General features: G+C 48.2%; 2 protein-coding genes across 2 annotated transcripts in view; one reads left to right on the top strand and one right to left on the bottom strand.

The window, feature by feature from the left end:
* The window catches only part of LOC141440650 (frizzled-10-like), a 30097-nt gene extending 27335 nt beyond the window's left edge, over positions 1 to 2762 (top strand). Inside the window, exon 2 of the mRNA XM_074105173.1 lies at positions 1290 to 2762. Coding sequence (XP_073961274.1) covers positions 1290 to 2660 — 1371 coding nt within the window. The 3' untranslated portion in view covers positions 2661 to 2762. The remainder of the gene's footprint in view (positions 1 to 1289) is intronic.
* An 837-nt stretch (positions 2763 to 3599) lies between these two features.
* garz (Sec7 domain-containing protein garz) overlaps positions 3600 to 16905 on the bottom strand; it is a 33422-nt gene continuing 20116 nt past the window's right edge. The window contains exons 20-30 of the mRNA XM_074105608.1: positions 16065 to 16224; positions 14917 to 15023; positions 14422 to 14616; positions 11309 to 11431; positions 10865 to 10946; positions 9856 to 9941; positions 9381 to 9545; positions 8282 to 8449; positions 7354 to 7453; positions 6765 to 7111; positions 3600 to 5824 (exon numbers count right to left, since the gene is read on the bottom strand). Coding sequence (XP_073961709.1) covers positions 5327 to 5824; positions 6765 to 7111; positions 7354 to 7453; positions 8282 to 8449; positions 9381 to 9545; positions 9856 to 9941; positions 10865 to 10946; positions 11309 to 11431; positions 14422 to 14616; positions 14917 to 15023; positions 16065 to 16224 — 2031 coding nt within the window. The 3' untranslated portion in view covers positions 3600 to 5326. The remainder of the gene's footprint in view (positions 5825 to 6764; positions 7112 to 7353; positions 7454 to 8281; positions 8450 to 9380; positions 9546 to 9855; positions 9942 to 10864; positions 10947 to 11308; positions 11432 to 14421; positions 14617 to 14916; positions 15024 to 16064; positions 16225 to 16905) is intronic.

Below are 16905 nucleotides of genomic sequence, written 5' to 3'. Positions count from 1 at the left end.
TAAATTAATTTGTCTTAAAAATAAATTTTTTAACTCACAATATTTTTGTTGCCTGCACTTGCATTGGCATTTAAACCGAATAATATTAAAATTCACTTGCATTGTATGATTTGAAACAGACAAGTTACGAACATGTTATGCAATATGCAAGTTAAATAAAAACTTGTTAAGTATACAATTTCATAACAATCAACCCTTTTAAATACACTCCCTACCTATTTTTAAAACAGCCTAATAAATTATGCAAAGTTAAACGTATCTAATTGTGTCAATTTTGTCAAATCCAATGCAGGCTTATGCTATCCATACTATACTATACTATACTATATACTATCCATACTTCCATACTAATATTATAAATGCGAAAGTGTGTGCGTTTGTATGTTTGTGTATATGTTTGTCCGTCTTTCACGTCGAAACGGAGCGACGGATCGACGTGATTTTTGGCATAGAGATAATTTATGGGCCAGAGAGTGACATAGGCTACTTTTTATCCCGGGAAAATGCTCAGTTCCCGAGGGATCCGCGCGCGATAACAGAATTCCACGCGGGCGAAGCCGCGGGCAAAAGCTAGTTAAGTATAAATCTATAATACGACACCCGCTAAAATGGCTTTCCAAACCGGTCCCGCAAGTCACGCCTAACTACCCTTCTATGCAAAAAGCGTCACAGCAAGCCCCTTAATTCCGACATCCGCCAAACAAAAACGACCCGACCTTGCCATTGTCTCGTCACCCGCGTTTTTACGTCAACGCCGACGGGACACGCTGCGGTGAACCAGCCAAGGTTGGAGGCAGACGTTGATTTTTGACGCTATTAAATACTATATAGGCTTTACTCCCGTCTAATTCCCACTAATATTATAAATGCGAAAGTTTGTAAGTCTGTTTGTTTGTTTGTTTCTTGGTTTGTTTGTTTGTTACTTCATCACGTTTAAACCACTGATCCGATTTAGATGAAATTCGGTATACAGATAGTTGGAGTCCCGGAGAAGGACATAGGATAGTTTTTATCCCGGAAAATTTAATAGTTAAACGAATTCTGCGCGGACGGAGTCGCGGATAACCATATACGATCTTTGATATTGCCATTCAAATAAAATTTGTTGCAAAAAATGACTTTCTGTCAAGTTTCTTGCGGCGCATTCTTCGTGGCAATGATGGTCTTTCCGAAAGCCCTTTTGTGCCCTAGTTACAGAATAAAAGTTTTGATTTTATATTAAAGTAGGCTAGATGAGTGTTGTAAAATTTTTCCATAAAACGCTCACGTTTTTTTCCCTGTTGTTCCAGATGGCTGCATTCGCCGGCATCCTGTCGAGCGGGTGCTCGCTGCACGCGCGCTTCCTGCTGTGTTCGGCCTTCGCGCCGCTGTGCTCGGAGCAGGTGTCGGGCTCCGTGAGCGCCTGCCGCGCGCTCTGCGAGACCGTCGCCGCCGACTGCCAGGACCAGCTGAAGAAACTCGCTCCCACGCTCGCACTGGACTGCACCGCTTTCCCCCTCAGAGCCGACCGCAGGCTCTGCATGCGGCCGCCAAACGCCAGCGAATCCGAGCCCGAACCGCCCCCGCCTCCCAGGTGGCCCTTCCACGAACACGAGCTCCGCGAGCACGGCTGCCCGCCCGCCCACACGCGCGCTCCCACCGGCGAGTGCTGGCCCGCTTGCGGACAACCCGCCCAATACACACAGTACGACAAGCGAACCGCCGAAATATGGATGACGACGCTCGCCTGGTTCTCGCTCCTATCCACCTCTTTCGCTTTGCTGACGTTCTGCGCGGAACCTTCGAGATACCGCTATCCGGAGCGGCCGGTGGTGTGGATGGCCGCGTGCCACGCCATCATAGCGCTGGCCTACGTCGCCCGCGGCTGGCTCGGCGCGAGGATCGTGTCTTGCGCCGGCACCACCCTCGCCGTCGACGGCCTCGCCTCCACGACGTGCGTCTTATTCTTCTCGCTGACTTACTACTTCACGTTAGCGGCGGACGCGTGGTTCGCGAACGCGTGTGTCGCATGGTACCTCACAGCAGCCAGCGAATGGTCCACGGAAGCTTTGGAGCGCGCGGCCGCGTACCTGCACGCGGTCTCCTGGGGCTGGGCCGGCGCGTGGACAGCCGCCGCCCTCGCCTTACGAAGAGTGACGGCAGACGAATTGACTGGCACTTGCGGCGTGTCCGACGCGGCCGCTGCGGCTCTGATAGGGGTGCCACGAGGCGCACTGCTGGTGACGTCGATAGCTCTCGCCATTGGAGCGTGCCCGGGCATCATGCGGGTCCGGAGAGCGCTAGACTCGAGAGGAGCGAAGCGTGTCGGCAGGCTCGCGGCGAGAGCGGCCGCCTGCGGGCTCTTGTATTTAGTTCTCGCGGCGTGCGGGACCACGGTGCGGGTGTACGAAGCCCGCATGAGAGACACGCAGAGCGGGCTGGCGCTGCTCGCGGCGCTGGAAGCCGGCAACCCCGAGGAGACCGTGGGCTCCAGTGGCGTGGCCATTTGCTTATGGCTAGCGTGCGGGATCGCGGCGGGAGCTTGGGCGTGGTCCAGAAAATCAGTTGTGGTCTGGAAGAAGGCCCTCTGCCCCCCGCGTAAGGCCCCCTGCTACTCTCCCCCGTTGCTACGGACTCACCACCCGTATTACAAGAGACCATTGCATGTGTCTAGAGTGTAGTGTTGGACTTGTGTGAACACTTAGTGCCTATATGCCTTCTGTGAAGGCGCCCTCGACTGTAAAAACTGTAAATAATGTAAAATATATTGTACTGTTGAATTTTGATACAAACTTTTTGTTTTCTTTCTTTAATGTTAAAGTCATCTTGGTCTTCGTGACGTCACCCCTTATTTCTCATTTCCCCTTTATCATCTATCAAAATAATTTTGGCCTAAGTATCTAGAGAAAAGGGTTGAAGGGTTATAAATACGAAAGAATCTGTCTGGTATCTCTTCACGCAGAAACCGCTGAACCGGTTTAGAAAGAAAGAAATAAATGTTTATTTGCTTCGAACACGTACAAGATGACATTTAAAAAAAATAACAGTATTCAGCCGATACATCAGCATGCAAATTACAATAATAAGTATAAAGCCCAAGTATAAAGTGAATCAATTGGTAGAAAAAATAATAACATTAAAATCAAGATTATGTCCTCATATTAATGATTATTTTTATTAACTTGACTCATATTTAGATGGGTATGAAGATAGTTTCAAAGTGTGGATGGATATAGCATACCTAGTTTTTATCTTATCCCAGAAAATGGCATGCATCCCGCGGGATAGTGTCAAACGAATTCTTTGTATACGGAGTTCCGGACAACAGCTAGTACTTGTGTTATATTTTATCCTGGGAACGTGTAATGTTCCCACGGGCCGCAAAAAAAGCAACGGCTAGTATAGCATATAAGTAGGTACAGTAAACATCCAGAGTACCTAAACCAGGCCTTGAAAGTGGAACCAAAAATACTGTTTGTTTGTTGGAGTTTAGGGTAATGTTCCCTATTATTTTTTTCATTTGATTAAGTTAAGTTTTGCACGTATAAGCCAAACCATTCCATGGATTTCGTGTAAATGGGTATACCTAGTTTTTCAGGATATTAAAATAAAACAATAAGTGAATCAGTTAAACACTTTTAATAATAAATTGTTAAACATATATTACATCGATAGGTATATTATATAACTCTCTATACAAAAGAAACGTTTAATTACAATTTACACATCTTGAAAATAGACCCTGGTAGATACACCTCAGATTAAGTCATATGCAATACTAATATTAATACTATGTAGTAGTATTATAAAGATTCTTATAGCAGTTAGCGTTTGAAGTTATCATGCAGAAACTTCGTGCTGTTGACATCTCATACATCTGTTAAAAAATCATAGCGTAATTGATTATGAAAAGGTTCCACCCTGGTACGCGATTCAGTTTCCTTGACTGTACAGTACATACAGTACCTACAGATGGTCCATCCAAAACCACAAAGTTTAATAAATTGATTGGTTTAGGCGGTTTCTTTGTGGAAGTTTATAACAAACGCCAAACACTATGAGAACGATATTTTTGACTGGTTTAAATATTAGGACAAACACGTTCTACAGAAATCTACTACAAATAAATAATAAAAAAATAAAATGAAGTGCCTGGAATGTAATAAATATTAAAAAAAATACATTGAAATTAATCTAGGCCGTAGTTACAAGGTACCCCAGTATTAAACTAGTATTTATTCTAGCATCGAAACAAAATTTAATTTCAATCACAGAGTTGCCGCATGTAGGTCAATTTGAAAAATGTATAAATAATTACCATATGTGATTCATCAACGAAAAACGACATCCTAAAAAAATGGCAGAGTCCAACAACAATAACAGTGCACTTCCTAAAAGTGGAGCGGAAAGGAGACGCGCAGGGCTTTATTACGAAACGAAGTCCGATTTTCGAACTTCATAACGTGCTATCCCGCTCACGTTATGTAATAGGAGAGTGAGAGGGACGGTACGATACGAACTTCGAATTTCGGAGTAGCCCCCCCAGAATCGACTAAAACATTAGGATATCGATTTGCTGACAATTTCACTCGCTACCTTGATCAAGTTTAGAGTTACCAGCTATGCAAATGTGTAAGTTTCAGAAATAAAAATAACTTCAAAAATTATTAATGAATGCAAAAATGATCCATAAACGAATGTAAGCTCAAAAACAAGGCCCATATGTAAAAAAAAAAGTTTGAAACTGGCAACATTTGACGCTGTCAGTGAGTTAAATTGTCAGCAAATTCAATCATAATGCTAGAACGTATGAGCTGAAATCGACCTCACAGTATTTCATTATCAGAGTAATAGTACTCCTGCAATGAGTTTCTGTGACAGGCTTGTATCGTGAGGCCTGTTTACCAACTTTGACATTATTGTCATGTTTTTATAACTAAATAAGCCAAACGCACACGACTGTAATGTAAAGCAGACCACACCATATTCCACCTGTCAGAAAACCCAATCTCGGCTATGGAAACGGAACGACACTGGACTGAATACATGGCCGGATTTAGAGGTCAGGAGATCCTGGTAAGGAGCGGAGGCACCAAAGGAAAAAAAGAGACATTTTGAAAAAAAAAAAAAGTTTTTACTTCCGTTGATCTGGGCCCCTCCCTTAGGGTTGTAACCCCGGATGCCCTCCCCTAATTCTCGCCCTGACTGAATCGACTATAAATAAATGAAGACCACAGAAATTGATTAATTGATTAGGAAATAAATTATAGTACAGAAATTGAATTCAAATTGACATAACGATACGAGTAACAAATATTTACAGCCAGGTCCCCACATCGCGGTCCAGCTATCCATCCCCGCTCAGCGTGTCGAACACTTCGGACCCAGGCGAAATCAGCTGGTTCGAACCGAAGTAATTCGTGAAGTTAAACACGCCTTCCTGCCTCACATTGTCCGTCGACCCGAACTGAGCTTTTATAGTATGCATGGGCGTCGCATTTGCACTTATAGATTTCTTATCTAAAGCTAGTAATGGATTGCGTAGTTCCATTTCATTTTGAAGGTCCTCCGGGTCATATAGCGTCGCTTCTTTTGGTGATAACTTCGTGTCGTTGTACGGGTTGGTCAAGTATTCGGCGTATAGTTCGCTCTGTTCTAGGTTGTCGGTCGAGTCATCCATGTCGAGGATGGTGGGTTTAGGGTTGGGGGCAGGGTCGGCCGGCGGGGGCGGGGCGGGGTCGGCCGGCGGGGGCCCCGCGGGCTCCGCGGCCGGCGCCAGCTCGGGGGCGCGGTACAGGACCGGTATTTGTGACTGCAGCGATATTCCTATTGGGGTGGAGACCATCTGCAAACAGAAGCGTAATTATAATATAGTAAATTAAAAAGACGATGGAAGTGTTGCTCGTCTGGTTTCCAAAGACAAATTAAATAGCGCCTAACATATTGGTTTACTCGGAGCATTTTCATGGTCTCTGAAAAAAGAACTGCAGTCCGTATGTCATCGATAAACAAGAACCATGTAAAACCTTTTGACGTGTTACATTTTGGCCAAACAAGTAGGTAAGTTCACTGTTCCAACTTTACTTAAGTTTCAAATAATTGCATAGTAAAGTGGAGGGTTCTCTGCCGTTTCGCACAATTATTTTTTCCCAAATGTTTAATTTCCCAAGTCATGATTTTCTCTTGAACCATATTATTTTTGGAGCTTTCATAAAATAAACCTAACCTAACCTAATGTGCTCTATAAAACCATAAGAAAATAGGTACACTGAGAAAAACTTAAGGTTTCGGAGAAATTTGATAGTTGAGAAATGAAACATTTGCCAAACGAAATATTTGGCAAACAATAATTATGCGAAAAGGCAGTACACCAAAGTGGAGACTTAAATGTTAGGGAACCGACTGCCCTCTAGACTGGTGTGACATTTAAAAATAAACTGACTGTATTAAAACATTAGCTTTATTTCAATGCATCAAGAATAAAAAATTGGCTGGTTTACTGCCGTGGGAGGGAAGTAAGAAAAATCTCTTCTTAGTGCACCTCTATGATCTTCTCTAGCTTAATCGCTGTTTGTCAGTGACGTTACCCTTATTACATTGCGAACGATTGTGTTGCTCTGATGATGAACTCTGGTTGAGTTCGAAACACGTCAGCGTAGTGTGGCAGTGGTTATAGTTGGGTTTGTGTGATGTGTGTGCGTTTTGTAGCCACCGTTAGGTCGCGCGGATGAGCAAAGTAATTGTTTATACTCGTAAGTACGTAAGACTTGATTCAAAGCACTGACCTCATTTAAAGGCTGCAACAGCACTGAAGAAGTCAACCCGGGCTGGTCGTACAGCTGATTCCGTATCGGAACCATCCCGCTGACCGGCACGGGCGCGACCAATGTTGGCTGAGCCACCAACGTTGGCGCACCAACATTCACCGGCGACGACGTCTGCGCCAGCGTTGGCGATGAACTGTACGTTTGGGCCAATGTTGGTGGAGCGCAGGGCTGGGTTATTGTGTTGTAAGGGTTTTGCATTGGTGGGACGTACTGGGGTTGGGCCGGGAGGATGGTGGGGGAAGTGGGGGGTTGCGGGACTAGGGTGGGCGGGAGCACGCTCGCTGGTGGCTTGACTGCTGCTTTTACTGGAAAATATTTGTACTGCGTTTAGACGGTTGAAATAAAAAGTGTTGCAATTTTGTAGGTAAGGATTGCAGGCAGAAAGGTGGCTCGTCAAGCAATTATTTTGTAAATAATTAAGGCATGAAAATGTCTCCATAAACGTAATCGCTACGCAATACGCTAAATATAAAAAGGTCCAAATGAAGTTTAGGGTATGCCGACCGGTCAGGGTATTCCAATAATTGTTAGCTGTCGAGCATCTTACCTTCAGGAAACAGTTCATCCTTGAGCGTGGGCAGGAACTCCCCGATCTTCTCCCACGTGATATACCAAAGATCATTGTACCCCTCGCCGTTTGTGAATATCTGCAAATTATTAGCAACTGATATAGTAACCTTTATAAAAAAAAAACACAATAACTTAATGTTTGACAATAAAGTTAAAATTATAGCCCACAAAAAGTTTTTCACTTTTCATGCTCGTAAAGTTCATGTTTATGCTGGATCTAGGCGACATAAAATGACTTTTTATGCACTAGTGCATAAAGTAAAATCTCCGTCTAAGACCAAGGTAATCAGGTGTCAACAGCCACAGACAAAAAAGTTTCTACATATTATTAAAATAATTTCTAATTTATTTAAAACCAAAAATGAATCAAAATAAATCAATAAAACTAAAAATATAATTATATAATAATGCACGAGAAATAAAAGGTACATAGAAAGTGAACAATTGTTTCCACTGTTGCTATTTCATTTCCTCGCAATCTAAGTGAAAACCAGAGTGTAAAGCTCGAGCATTAAACCCATTTTCCCCTCGACGTGTCTATCCACCCTCGCCGTGCCGGCTTGGGTGGCTATATGAACGACTTGGGTAAAATGGCTCGTTTTATGCTCTCGTTGTACAATTTACTATGGATCACTTCTCATGCTCGTCAACTTCGTATTTATGCTGCATTTAGGCGACATCAATTTTTTTTTATGCTCTAGTGCATAAAGTAGAATTTTATTTATTTATACTCTTTATTGTACAAAGAGGTTACAGAAAAAAAAAGTTTTAAGTACAAAGGCGAATCTTCGTCTAAGACTAAGGCAATCAGGTGTCAACAGCCACAACACAAAATATTATATATGAACGCCTCGAGTAAACAATCCGTTGTACAATGTAGTGTAGTATTTCCCAGTCCCACTGACCCTGACGGAGTGCATGACCAGTATCATATTCTTGAGCGACTCGAGCGCGGCCTCCGTGAGCGGGTCGTCGGGCGCCGAGATGAGCGCGCGCTGCACGCCCACCACGCGCAGCCACAGCGCGCCGAACGACGCCCGCGGTGACAGCGCCGACAGGTGGTGCAGGAACACCTGCCGACCACCCACACCAGTGGTTCACATTCAAGCCAATAAACAAACCCGTATATCTAACAATACAGCATTTGTCTGTTTTTAGGGTTCCGTACCCAAGGGATGGTAACGGGACCCTATTAGCGAGACTCCGCTGTCTGTCTGTCCGTCTGTTTGTCACACACAGACACATGAAATTTTCAAAGATTATGTATTACTGTGGCCACTATAATAACACATTAAGGGGCTGTTTCACCATGCATTGATTAGTGTTAACTGACGGTTAAATGTGATGCCGTCTCCGTCTATTCGAACAAAACAAATAGAGACGGCAGCACATTTAACCGTCAGTTAACACTAATCAATGGATGGTGAAACAGCCCCTAAAAATAAAATAAAGATACTTGACAGATTTTTTTCGTAAGGTTTAATTTAACTTGCAATATAGTATATACATATGTATGTATGAACGGGTCAAACCTTGTAAGTTTGATCCACTTCCTTAAGGTCGGACTCACTTGAAATTGGCATACTTATGTAAATCTGGTACCAATAAATAAATCTGATAGTGACATTTTGGTAGTCTAGCCAGGATCGTCTTCGCAGGAGGGAACTCCTCAATAGTTTGCAGCACATACGCGAAACTTTGCACGATTATTTAATTTTAATGGCAATGTGTTTATGGTAGACACAACTTAATGCTGTAGCTAGAGTCGTCTTCTCATGAGGGAACTCCTCAATGGTTGATAGCACAGATACAAAATTTTGCGTAATTATTCAAATTCAATGACAATGCATGTATATGATAGACACATGATGTTGCAGCCAGGGTCATCTCCTCTTGAGAGAACTCCTCAATGGTTTATAGCACAGATACGAGACTTTACATGTACGTTGAGTTTTGATGTTACACATCGATGAGAGACTAAAATATATAATCAACCAAGAGTACCTTGCACAGTATAGTGTTGGCGCGCGAGGCGGCGGGCGGCGCCACTCTCCCCAGCAGCGGGAACAGCACGCGCGCGAAGCACGCCTCCCAGCGCGCGCCGCCCAGCGCGTGCAGCCCGGGCGCCAGGAGCGCGCGCTGTAAGTACGCTATCGCGCTGTTCGCTACCTGCACACAGTAACAACACACTTAAAAACAGCTTTTCTCTAATATAATAAAATATGTTTATTTAAAAATATACAGTGCTTGACAAGAATTATCAGGCTTCGCCTGTAACGCGGGGAACCAGTTAAAATTATATAAGATAATTTAAACTACTTTATGTACCTATGTATTTTGTAATTTTAGTGGAAGTGGTTTTAATGAAATTTAATTGGAATGTAATTATTATTTGAATGTTGACAACTATTCTTTTATTTAAGGTTTTTTTTTAAATGGATAAACTTATATTATTCTGATCATGCAAATAGACACTTACTTGTTTCCGTTTGTCTGTACAAAACTCTGCTATGCCCTGCAATAGAGGCTTCCACGCCACTTCCCACAGGTCGTATTCCTCAGCCCCTGTAACATCGAATATAAGCTTTATTGCAGACGAATATGTCTTATTTTAGAGGCAAATCTTTGAAAACTTCCGTTGCACATCATGGAAGATTTTACTTAGCGACTTTTCTTGATATTTCGCGTCTCAACGAGAACACATAAAATATCATACATAAAAATATATCGTCACTACTTTAAAAAGAAACTCGTATCTCAAAATAGATAATTTTTCTGAGTGAACTTTATGAACATTGTGTCAAGGTTCAATTTTGTTGACATATTGATTTAGATACGAGATTTTTTCAAAGTAGTGATGATATTATGGGACAATTAACACCAATTGACCTAGTCCCAAACTAAGCCAAGTTTGTACTATGGGTACTATAGGGTATACTTTTATAGATGAATACATATTATACCTCCAAGAATCGAGAACAAACATTCGTCTTGTCCATTCCAATATCTGCTCCCACCGGGGATAACAATGATCGCGCATTGAGGGTTCCGTACAGATGAAAAAAGCTAGTGAAAAAATCAGACAATATCTTCGAGCAAGAAGAATAAGAATCCGTTCAGTTTGAACGTTTCTGAGTCCGAAAATCCAGGTCTTAAGGCGCGGCCACATGCAGTCGCTCGACGCTCGTTTCCAGCGTCAAATCTGGTCACGTGACATATAGCGATAAAGCTGAAAATATTGAGCTTTATCGCTGAAAGAAAAAACCTCTCCAATTTTTTAAAAAAACACTTTTTTTTTTTCATTAACGCCAATTTTTTTTATTTTTAGTACTGCCTCGACTGCCACTAAAGGAAGTTAAGAAATCAGCTTCCAAGACCAAGATCATTCCTGCAATCAGCCATCTTGACGCTGCTCTTCGATGCGGCGACTTGACGCTGCTTTTTTGTAGCGGGAAATCCAAAATAGCTTAACTGCAGTTTATTGTTACCTTGGTCTTGGTCTGCCTCGTCGCGCCACCATTTGAATATTTGCGCGGTGCGGCTGTGCAGCGTGTGCATTAGGTCTAACAGCTGGAACAAACAACACAGCGTTACACTGAGAGCCGATTAAAAACAGCCTCCTGTACCACAAAACATACAACTGTTTTTGTATGAGAAAGTTTATAATTATGTCCATTTGTATTTTTTGTGGTACAGGGGCCTGGTTTTAATCTTTACTTTATCCATTTAGTCCCATCTCCAAGCCAGGTTTTGGTAGCTAGCTTCGACATGGGAAAAATATTGTCGATTCAAAAGTACAGCTCCCATTTTGTACCTAGCTAAAGCAAGTCCTGATTATAAACCGTGTGGTCTTCATTGTAATCTGCAATTGGTAATTATTAAAATAAATGTTATCTGGTTCTATGGGTTAACCGTTAAACAGACAGACGCACCTGCAAGCTGACCATGTGGTCCTGGTCGAGCGTTTCGTCCTCCTCGTCGCTGGTCTCCTCGAAGCTGTCCCGGCGAGCAGAGCTCGGTCGCTGCTTGCGGCCCGGCCGCGCCGCGCGGGGCTTCTTGTCTGCAACGAAGCTTATGTTAACCGACGAAAATAGAGGAAGTTCCAAAGCCGATGCATATACGCATTAGGAATCAAAACTGAAGATAAATTTCAAGGATTGTCAAAAAATAATTACTGTATATTTTGGGCTTATAAGGGGTGAATTTCATTCTTTTATTCCAATAGGACCTAATTTACAGTGACGAAATATATCGTCACTACTTTGAAAAAATCTCGTATCTAAAATCAATATGTCAACAAAATTGAACCTTGAATAAATGTTCATAAAGTCCACTCAGAAAAATTATCTATTTTGAGGTACGAGTTTTTTTTTAAGTAGTGACGATATGACACTACAAAAAAAGAATCATTAAACAATACAAAATCAGAAACGCGTCTCGTCGCTCGCGAGCGAGTGTAAATGGGCAAACTAAGGTCGCTAACTGGACGTCAGCGGGCAGCGTGGCGGTTTGCGCCGCTGCGAACGTTTACACTGTTAATTGCGTATTGTGTCAGGTGTCCATTGCGCGGCGCGCCTTACGGCCGCACGGGCCGCACTGACCTGCGTGGAGCGTGGCCCGCGCGAACAGCCGCACGGCGCGCACGGCGCGCACGGCGGCGCGGCAGTTGTGCGGCGTGACGTGCGCCACGTGCCGCACATAGAGCGGCGCGCCTTACGGCCGCACGGGCGGCACTGACCTGCGTGGAGCGTGGCCCGCGCGAACAGCCGCACGGCGCGCACGGCGGCGCGGCAGTTGTGCGGCGTGACGTGCGCCACGTGCCGCACATAGAGCGGCGCGCCTTACGGCCGCACGGGCGGCACTGACCTGCGTGGAGCGTGGCCCGCGCGAACAGCCGCACGGCGCGCACGGCGGCGCGGCAGTTGTGCGGCGTGACGTGCGCCACGTGCCGCACATAGAGCGGCGCGCCTTACGGCCGCACGGGCCGCACTGACCTGCGTGGAGCGTGGCCCGCGCGAACAGCCGCACGGCGCGCACGGCGGCGCGGCAGTTGTGCGGCGTGACGTGCGCCACGTGCCGCACATAGAGCGGCGCGCCTTACGGCCGCACGGGCGGCACTGACCTGCGTGGAGCGTGGCCCGCGCGAACAGCCGCACGGCGCGCACGGCGGCGCGGCAGTTGTGCGGCGTGACGTGCGCCACGTGCCGCACATAGAGCGGCGCGCCTTACGGCCGCACGGGCGGCACTGACCTGCGTGGAGCGTGGCCCGCGCGAACAGCCGCACGGCGCGCACGGCGGCGCGGCAGTTGTGCGGCGTGACGTGCGCCACGTGCCGCACATAGAGCGGCGCGCCTTACGGCCGCACGGGCGGCACTGACCTGCGTGGAGCGTGGCCCGCGCGAACAGCCGCACGGCGCGCACGGCGGCGCGGCAGTTGTGCGGCGTGACGTGCGCCACGTGCCGCACATAGAGCGGCGCGCCTTACGGCCGCACGGGCCGCACTGACCTGCGTGGAGCGTGGCCCGCGCGAACAGCCGCACGGCGCGCACGGCGGCGCGGCAGTTGTGCGGCGTGACGTGCGCCACGTGCCGCACATAGAGCGGCGCGCCTTACGGCCGCACGGGCCGCACTGACCTGCGTGGAGCGTGGCCCGCGCGAACAGCCGCACGGCGCGCACGGCGGCGCGGCAGTTGTGCGGCGTGACGTGCGCCACGTGCCGCACATAGAGCGGCGCGCCTTACGGCCGCACGGGCGGCACTGACCTGCGTGGAGCGTGGCCCGCGCGAACAGCCGCACGGCGCGCACGGCGGCGCGGCAGTTGTGCGGCGTGACGTGCGCCACGTGCCGCACATAGAGCGGCGCGCCTTACGGCCGCACGGGCCGCACTGACCTGCGTGGAGCGTGGCCCGCGCGAACAGCCGCACGGCGCGCACGGCGGCGCGGCAGTTGTGCGGCGTGACGTGCGCCACGTGCCGCACATAGAGCGGCGCGCCTTACGGCCGCACGGGCCGCACTGACCTGCGTGGAGCGTGGCCCGCGCGAACAGCCGCACGGCGCGCACGGCGGCGCGGCAGTTGTGCGGCGTGACGTGCGCCACGTGCCGCACATAGAGCGGCGCGCCTTACGGCCGCACGGGCCGCACTGACCTGCGTGGAGCGTGGCCCGCGCGAACAGCCGCACGGCGCGCACGGCGGCGCGGCAGTTGTGCGGCGTGACGTGCGCCACGTGCCGCACATAGAGCGGCGCGCCTTACGGCCGCACGGGCGCACTGACCTGCGTGGAGCGTGGCCCGCGCGAACAGCCGCACGGCGCGCACGGCGGCGCGGCAGTTGTGCGGCGTGACGTGCGCCACGTGCCGCACATAGAGCGGCGCGCCTTACGGCCGCACGGGCCGCACTGACCTGCGTGGAGCGTGGCCCGCGCGAACAGCCGCACGGCGCGCACGGCGGCGCGGCAGTTGTGCGGCGTGACGTGCGCCACGTGCCGCACATAGAGCGGCGCGCCTTACGGCCGCACGGGCGGCACTGACCTGCGTGGAGCGTGGCCCGCGCGAACAGCCGCACGGCGCGCACGGCGGCGCGGCAGTTGTGCGGCGTGACGTGCGCCACGTGCCGCACATAGAGCGGCGCGCCTTACGGCCGCACGGGCCGCACTGACCTGCGTGGAGCGTGGCCCGCGCGAACAGCCGCACGGCGCGCACGGCGGCGCGGCAGTTGTGCGGCGTGACGTGCGCCACGTGCCGCACATAGAGCGGCGCGCCTTACGGCCGCACGGGCCGCACTGACCTGCGTGGAGCGTGGCCCGCGCGAACAGCCGCACGGCGCGCACGGCGGCGCGGCAGTTGTGCGGCGTGACGTGCGCCACGTGCCGCACATAGAGCGGCGCGCCTTACGGCCGCACGGGCCGCACTGACCTGCGTGGAGCGTGGCCCGCGCGAACAGCCGCACGGCGCGCACGGCGGCGCGGCAGTTGTGCGGCGTGACGTGCGCCACGTGCCGCACATAGAGCGGCGCGCCTTACGGCCGCACGGGCCGCACTGACCTGCGTGGAGCGTGGCCCGCGCGAACAGCCGCACGGCGCGCACGGCGGCGCGGCAGTTGTGCGGCGTGACGTGCGCCACGTCCCTCACGACCAGCGCCAGCGCCTCGCAGCAGCGCGCCAGCGCCGCGCGCCGGTACGGCAGGAACGTCACTTGCTCCGTGTCCAAGTCAGAGTCCGAAGTTGTTTGCTCGTTCTTGACCTGAACAGTGCGTAAAATTAATCTCGGTGGCACAGAAGTGTCAAATCACACTGGCATTAGTAGGTATTATGGTATTAACACGTCACTTTGTAATTGCGCTGCCGCTTATAGAAAAGTCAAAAAGTTGGACTATTGGTGACCAGATTTAATCATACAGAACGACAGACTGGATAAAGTTCTTTCTCTTTCCTCTAAAAATTTAATCAAGGTACTAATGCAACAAGTTTTTACATTACTAAGACGTTATGGATCTGAAGTCAATGAACATTTTATTTAAATCTTATTTAGTTGAACACATACCAAGATCCAACCATGCGCGCGCGGCGACTGCGACAGTTCGCTGTCCGATGAAGCGGACGTGGGTCTTCGCTCGCCTTCCTCCTCCGAACCCTCAGAACGACTGGACGCTGTGAATATATTAAATTAAATAATATGTATACACACACACACACACACACAAACATCACGCCTGTATTCCCAAATGGGGTAGGCAGAGCACACGAAACGTTACTTCGGATCCACTTTTAGTAATTTTAGGTTTTAAGTTTGACAAAAACGGTACAATAGTGACAGGTTGCTAGCCTGTCGCGTACGGTATACCTTAACCTATATCCTCAAATAATATGTACGCGTTCCAAAAGGGTGCCAAGACTGCTAAGCTTAAGTAGGACTGGGCTGGTCATGTCTGGCGCATAGGTCCACAACGATGGGCCCAAACAAAACGCTATCCATTCGGTTCCGTGGGATGGCCCATCGAAAAGCGACCAATCAAAGGACCATTCCGGGACTGACTCGTCAACGTGACAAAACATATATTTTAGTGATGCAACAGACCTCTGTTTCCGCAACTGCGGCAGTTCAGCGCGCTTTTTAAAATCCGTTTCCGCTTCTGTTTCCGCAATTTTTATAACGGAAATATAATCGGAAGTTTACGACGGCCAAATTTTTAGGTGATTAATGCTTATTTATTCATAACACAAGATACAATAATATGATTGGATACAAAATTAATAATTATTACTTAATTTTGAATATTTTTGTTTAATTCGCAATATTGTTTTCTATTGTGTATTTCTATTTCTAATCTAGGTATGGTGTGTATTTGATATTTAATAAAAAGTATATTTGTAAAAAAAAAGATTTTTTTTTTCATAGTATACACTTCCGTTTATACACATCATCATCATCTTCATTTTGGAGCCAAAATAAACTTTTTTTCTTTCTTTCTTTTCTTTCTTTCTTTCGTTTCTGCATCCATTTCCGTCTCTGCTAAAATTGACTTTTGACATCTGTTTCCGTTTCTGGTTCCGCTAAGAGACTTGCGTTGCATCACTAATGTTTTTGGTCATGGTCATGACCCCATGACCCCCCCTCCCCTGGATTCGCCGAGAGAGTCAAGACGACGCACGTGGCGAGAGTGTAACATGACAGTATAGTTAGTTGTTTACCAGCGTTGGAGGCGGGGGCGGGGGCGGGGGCGGGCGCGGCGTGGCGCGGCCAGGCGCCGGCGCCGGCGGCGCACAGCAGAGAGAACACGATTTCCCACTCCTCCGCAGAGTGCACGTTCTGAGCTGAAGTCTTCACCAGCTCATACAGGCCGCAAGATATCTGGAAGACAAAGCTAAATAAGTCGTAGGGAATGGAAAAAGTTCTCCAAAAGTCTAGTCGGTTTCTGTTCCTTCATTTCCTGGTTCGTCAACTCTATGACCCAAAGTGACCTAACTGACCTAACATAACTTTTTCTTTTAACGTTTCGTGGGCGTGGCGCGGGCGCGGGCGCGGGACGCGTGACGTGCTCACCACAGTACAGTGTCTCCTGAACACGGCGTGCGGCAGCGTGAACAGCGTGTGCAGGTGTGTGAGCGCGCGCGCGCAGCACAGCTCGGAGCGCATGAGGCGCGCGCACGTGCGCAGCAGCGTGGTCAGCACGCGCGTGGGCGTGGGCGCCGGCCGCGTGCACGCCCACTGCAGCACCAGCGTCAAGTGGGACGACGCCTCCGGCCACACCTCCAGCGCGCGGTCCCTGACACAACAATAATATAGTACCAAAAGTCCAAAAACGCGAGTGGCGTGAGTTACAATGTGAGCGTAGCGAAGATCGTAATAAAACAACACGAGCTTTTTTACTTACTTATACAACGTTGCATACAATACTTTAAATTAAATAAAATATAAAATTGAGAAAGATTTTTTTTTTTACTTTTTCATACTTTATTAATAAATATGGCAAACCCAATCAGAAGGTAAACAACAATCAACGCATTTTTTAATTGAAGTTTACTTGCCAGT

This window comes from Choristoneura fumiferana, chromosome 23 (assembly GCF_025370935.1).
Source record: "Choristoneura fumiferana chromosome 23, NRCan_CFum_1, whole genome shotgun sequence".
Lineage (NCBI taxonomy): Eukaryota > Metazoa > Arthropoda > Insecta > Lepidoptera > Tortricidae > Choristoneura > Choristoneura fumiferana.
The sequence above is the reverse complement of the archived record's forward strand: the minus strand, read 5'-3'. Positions and strand labels throughout refer to the sequence as shown.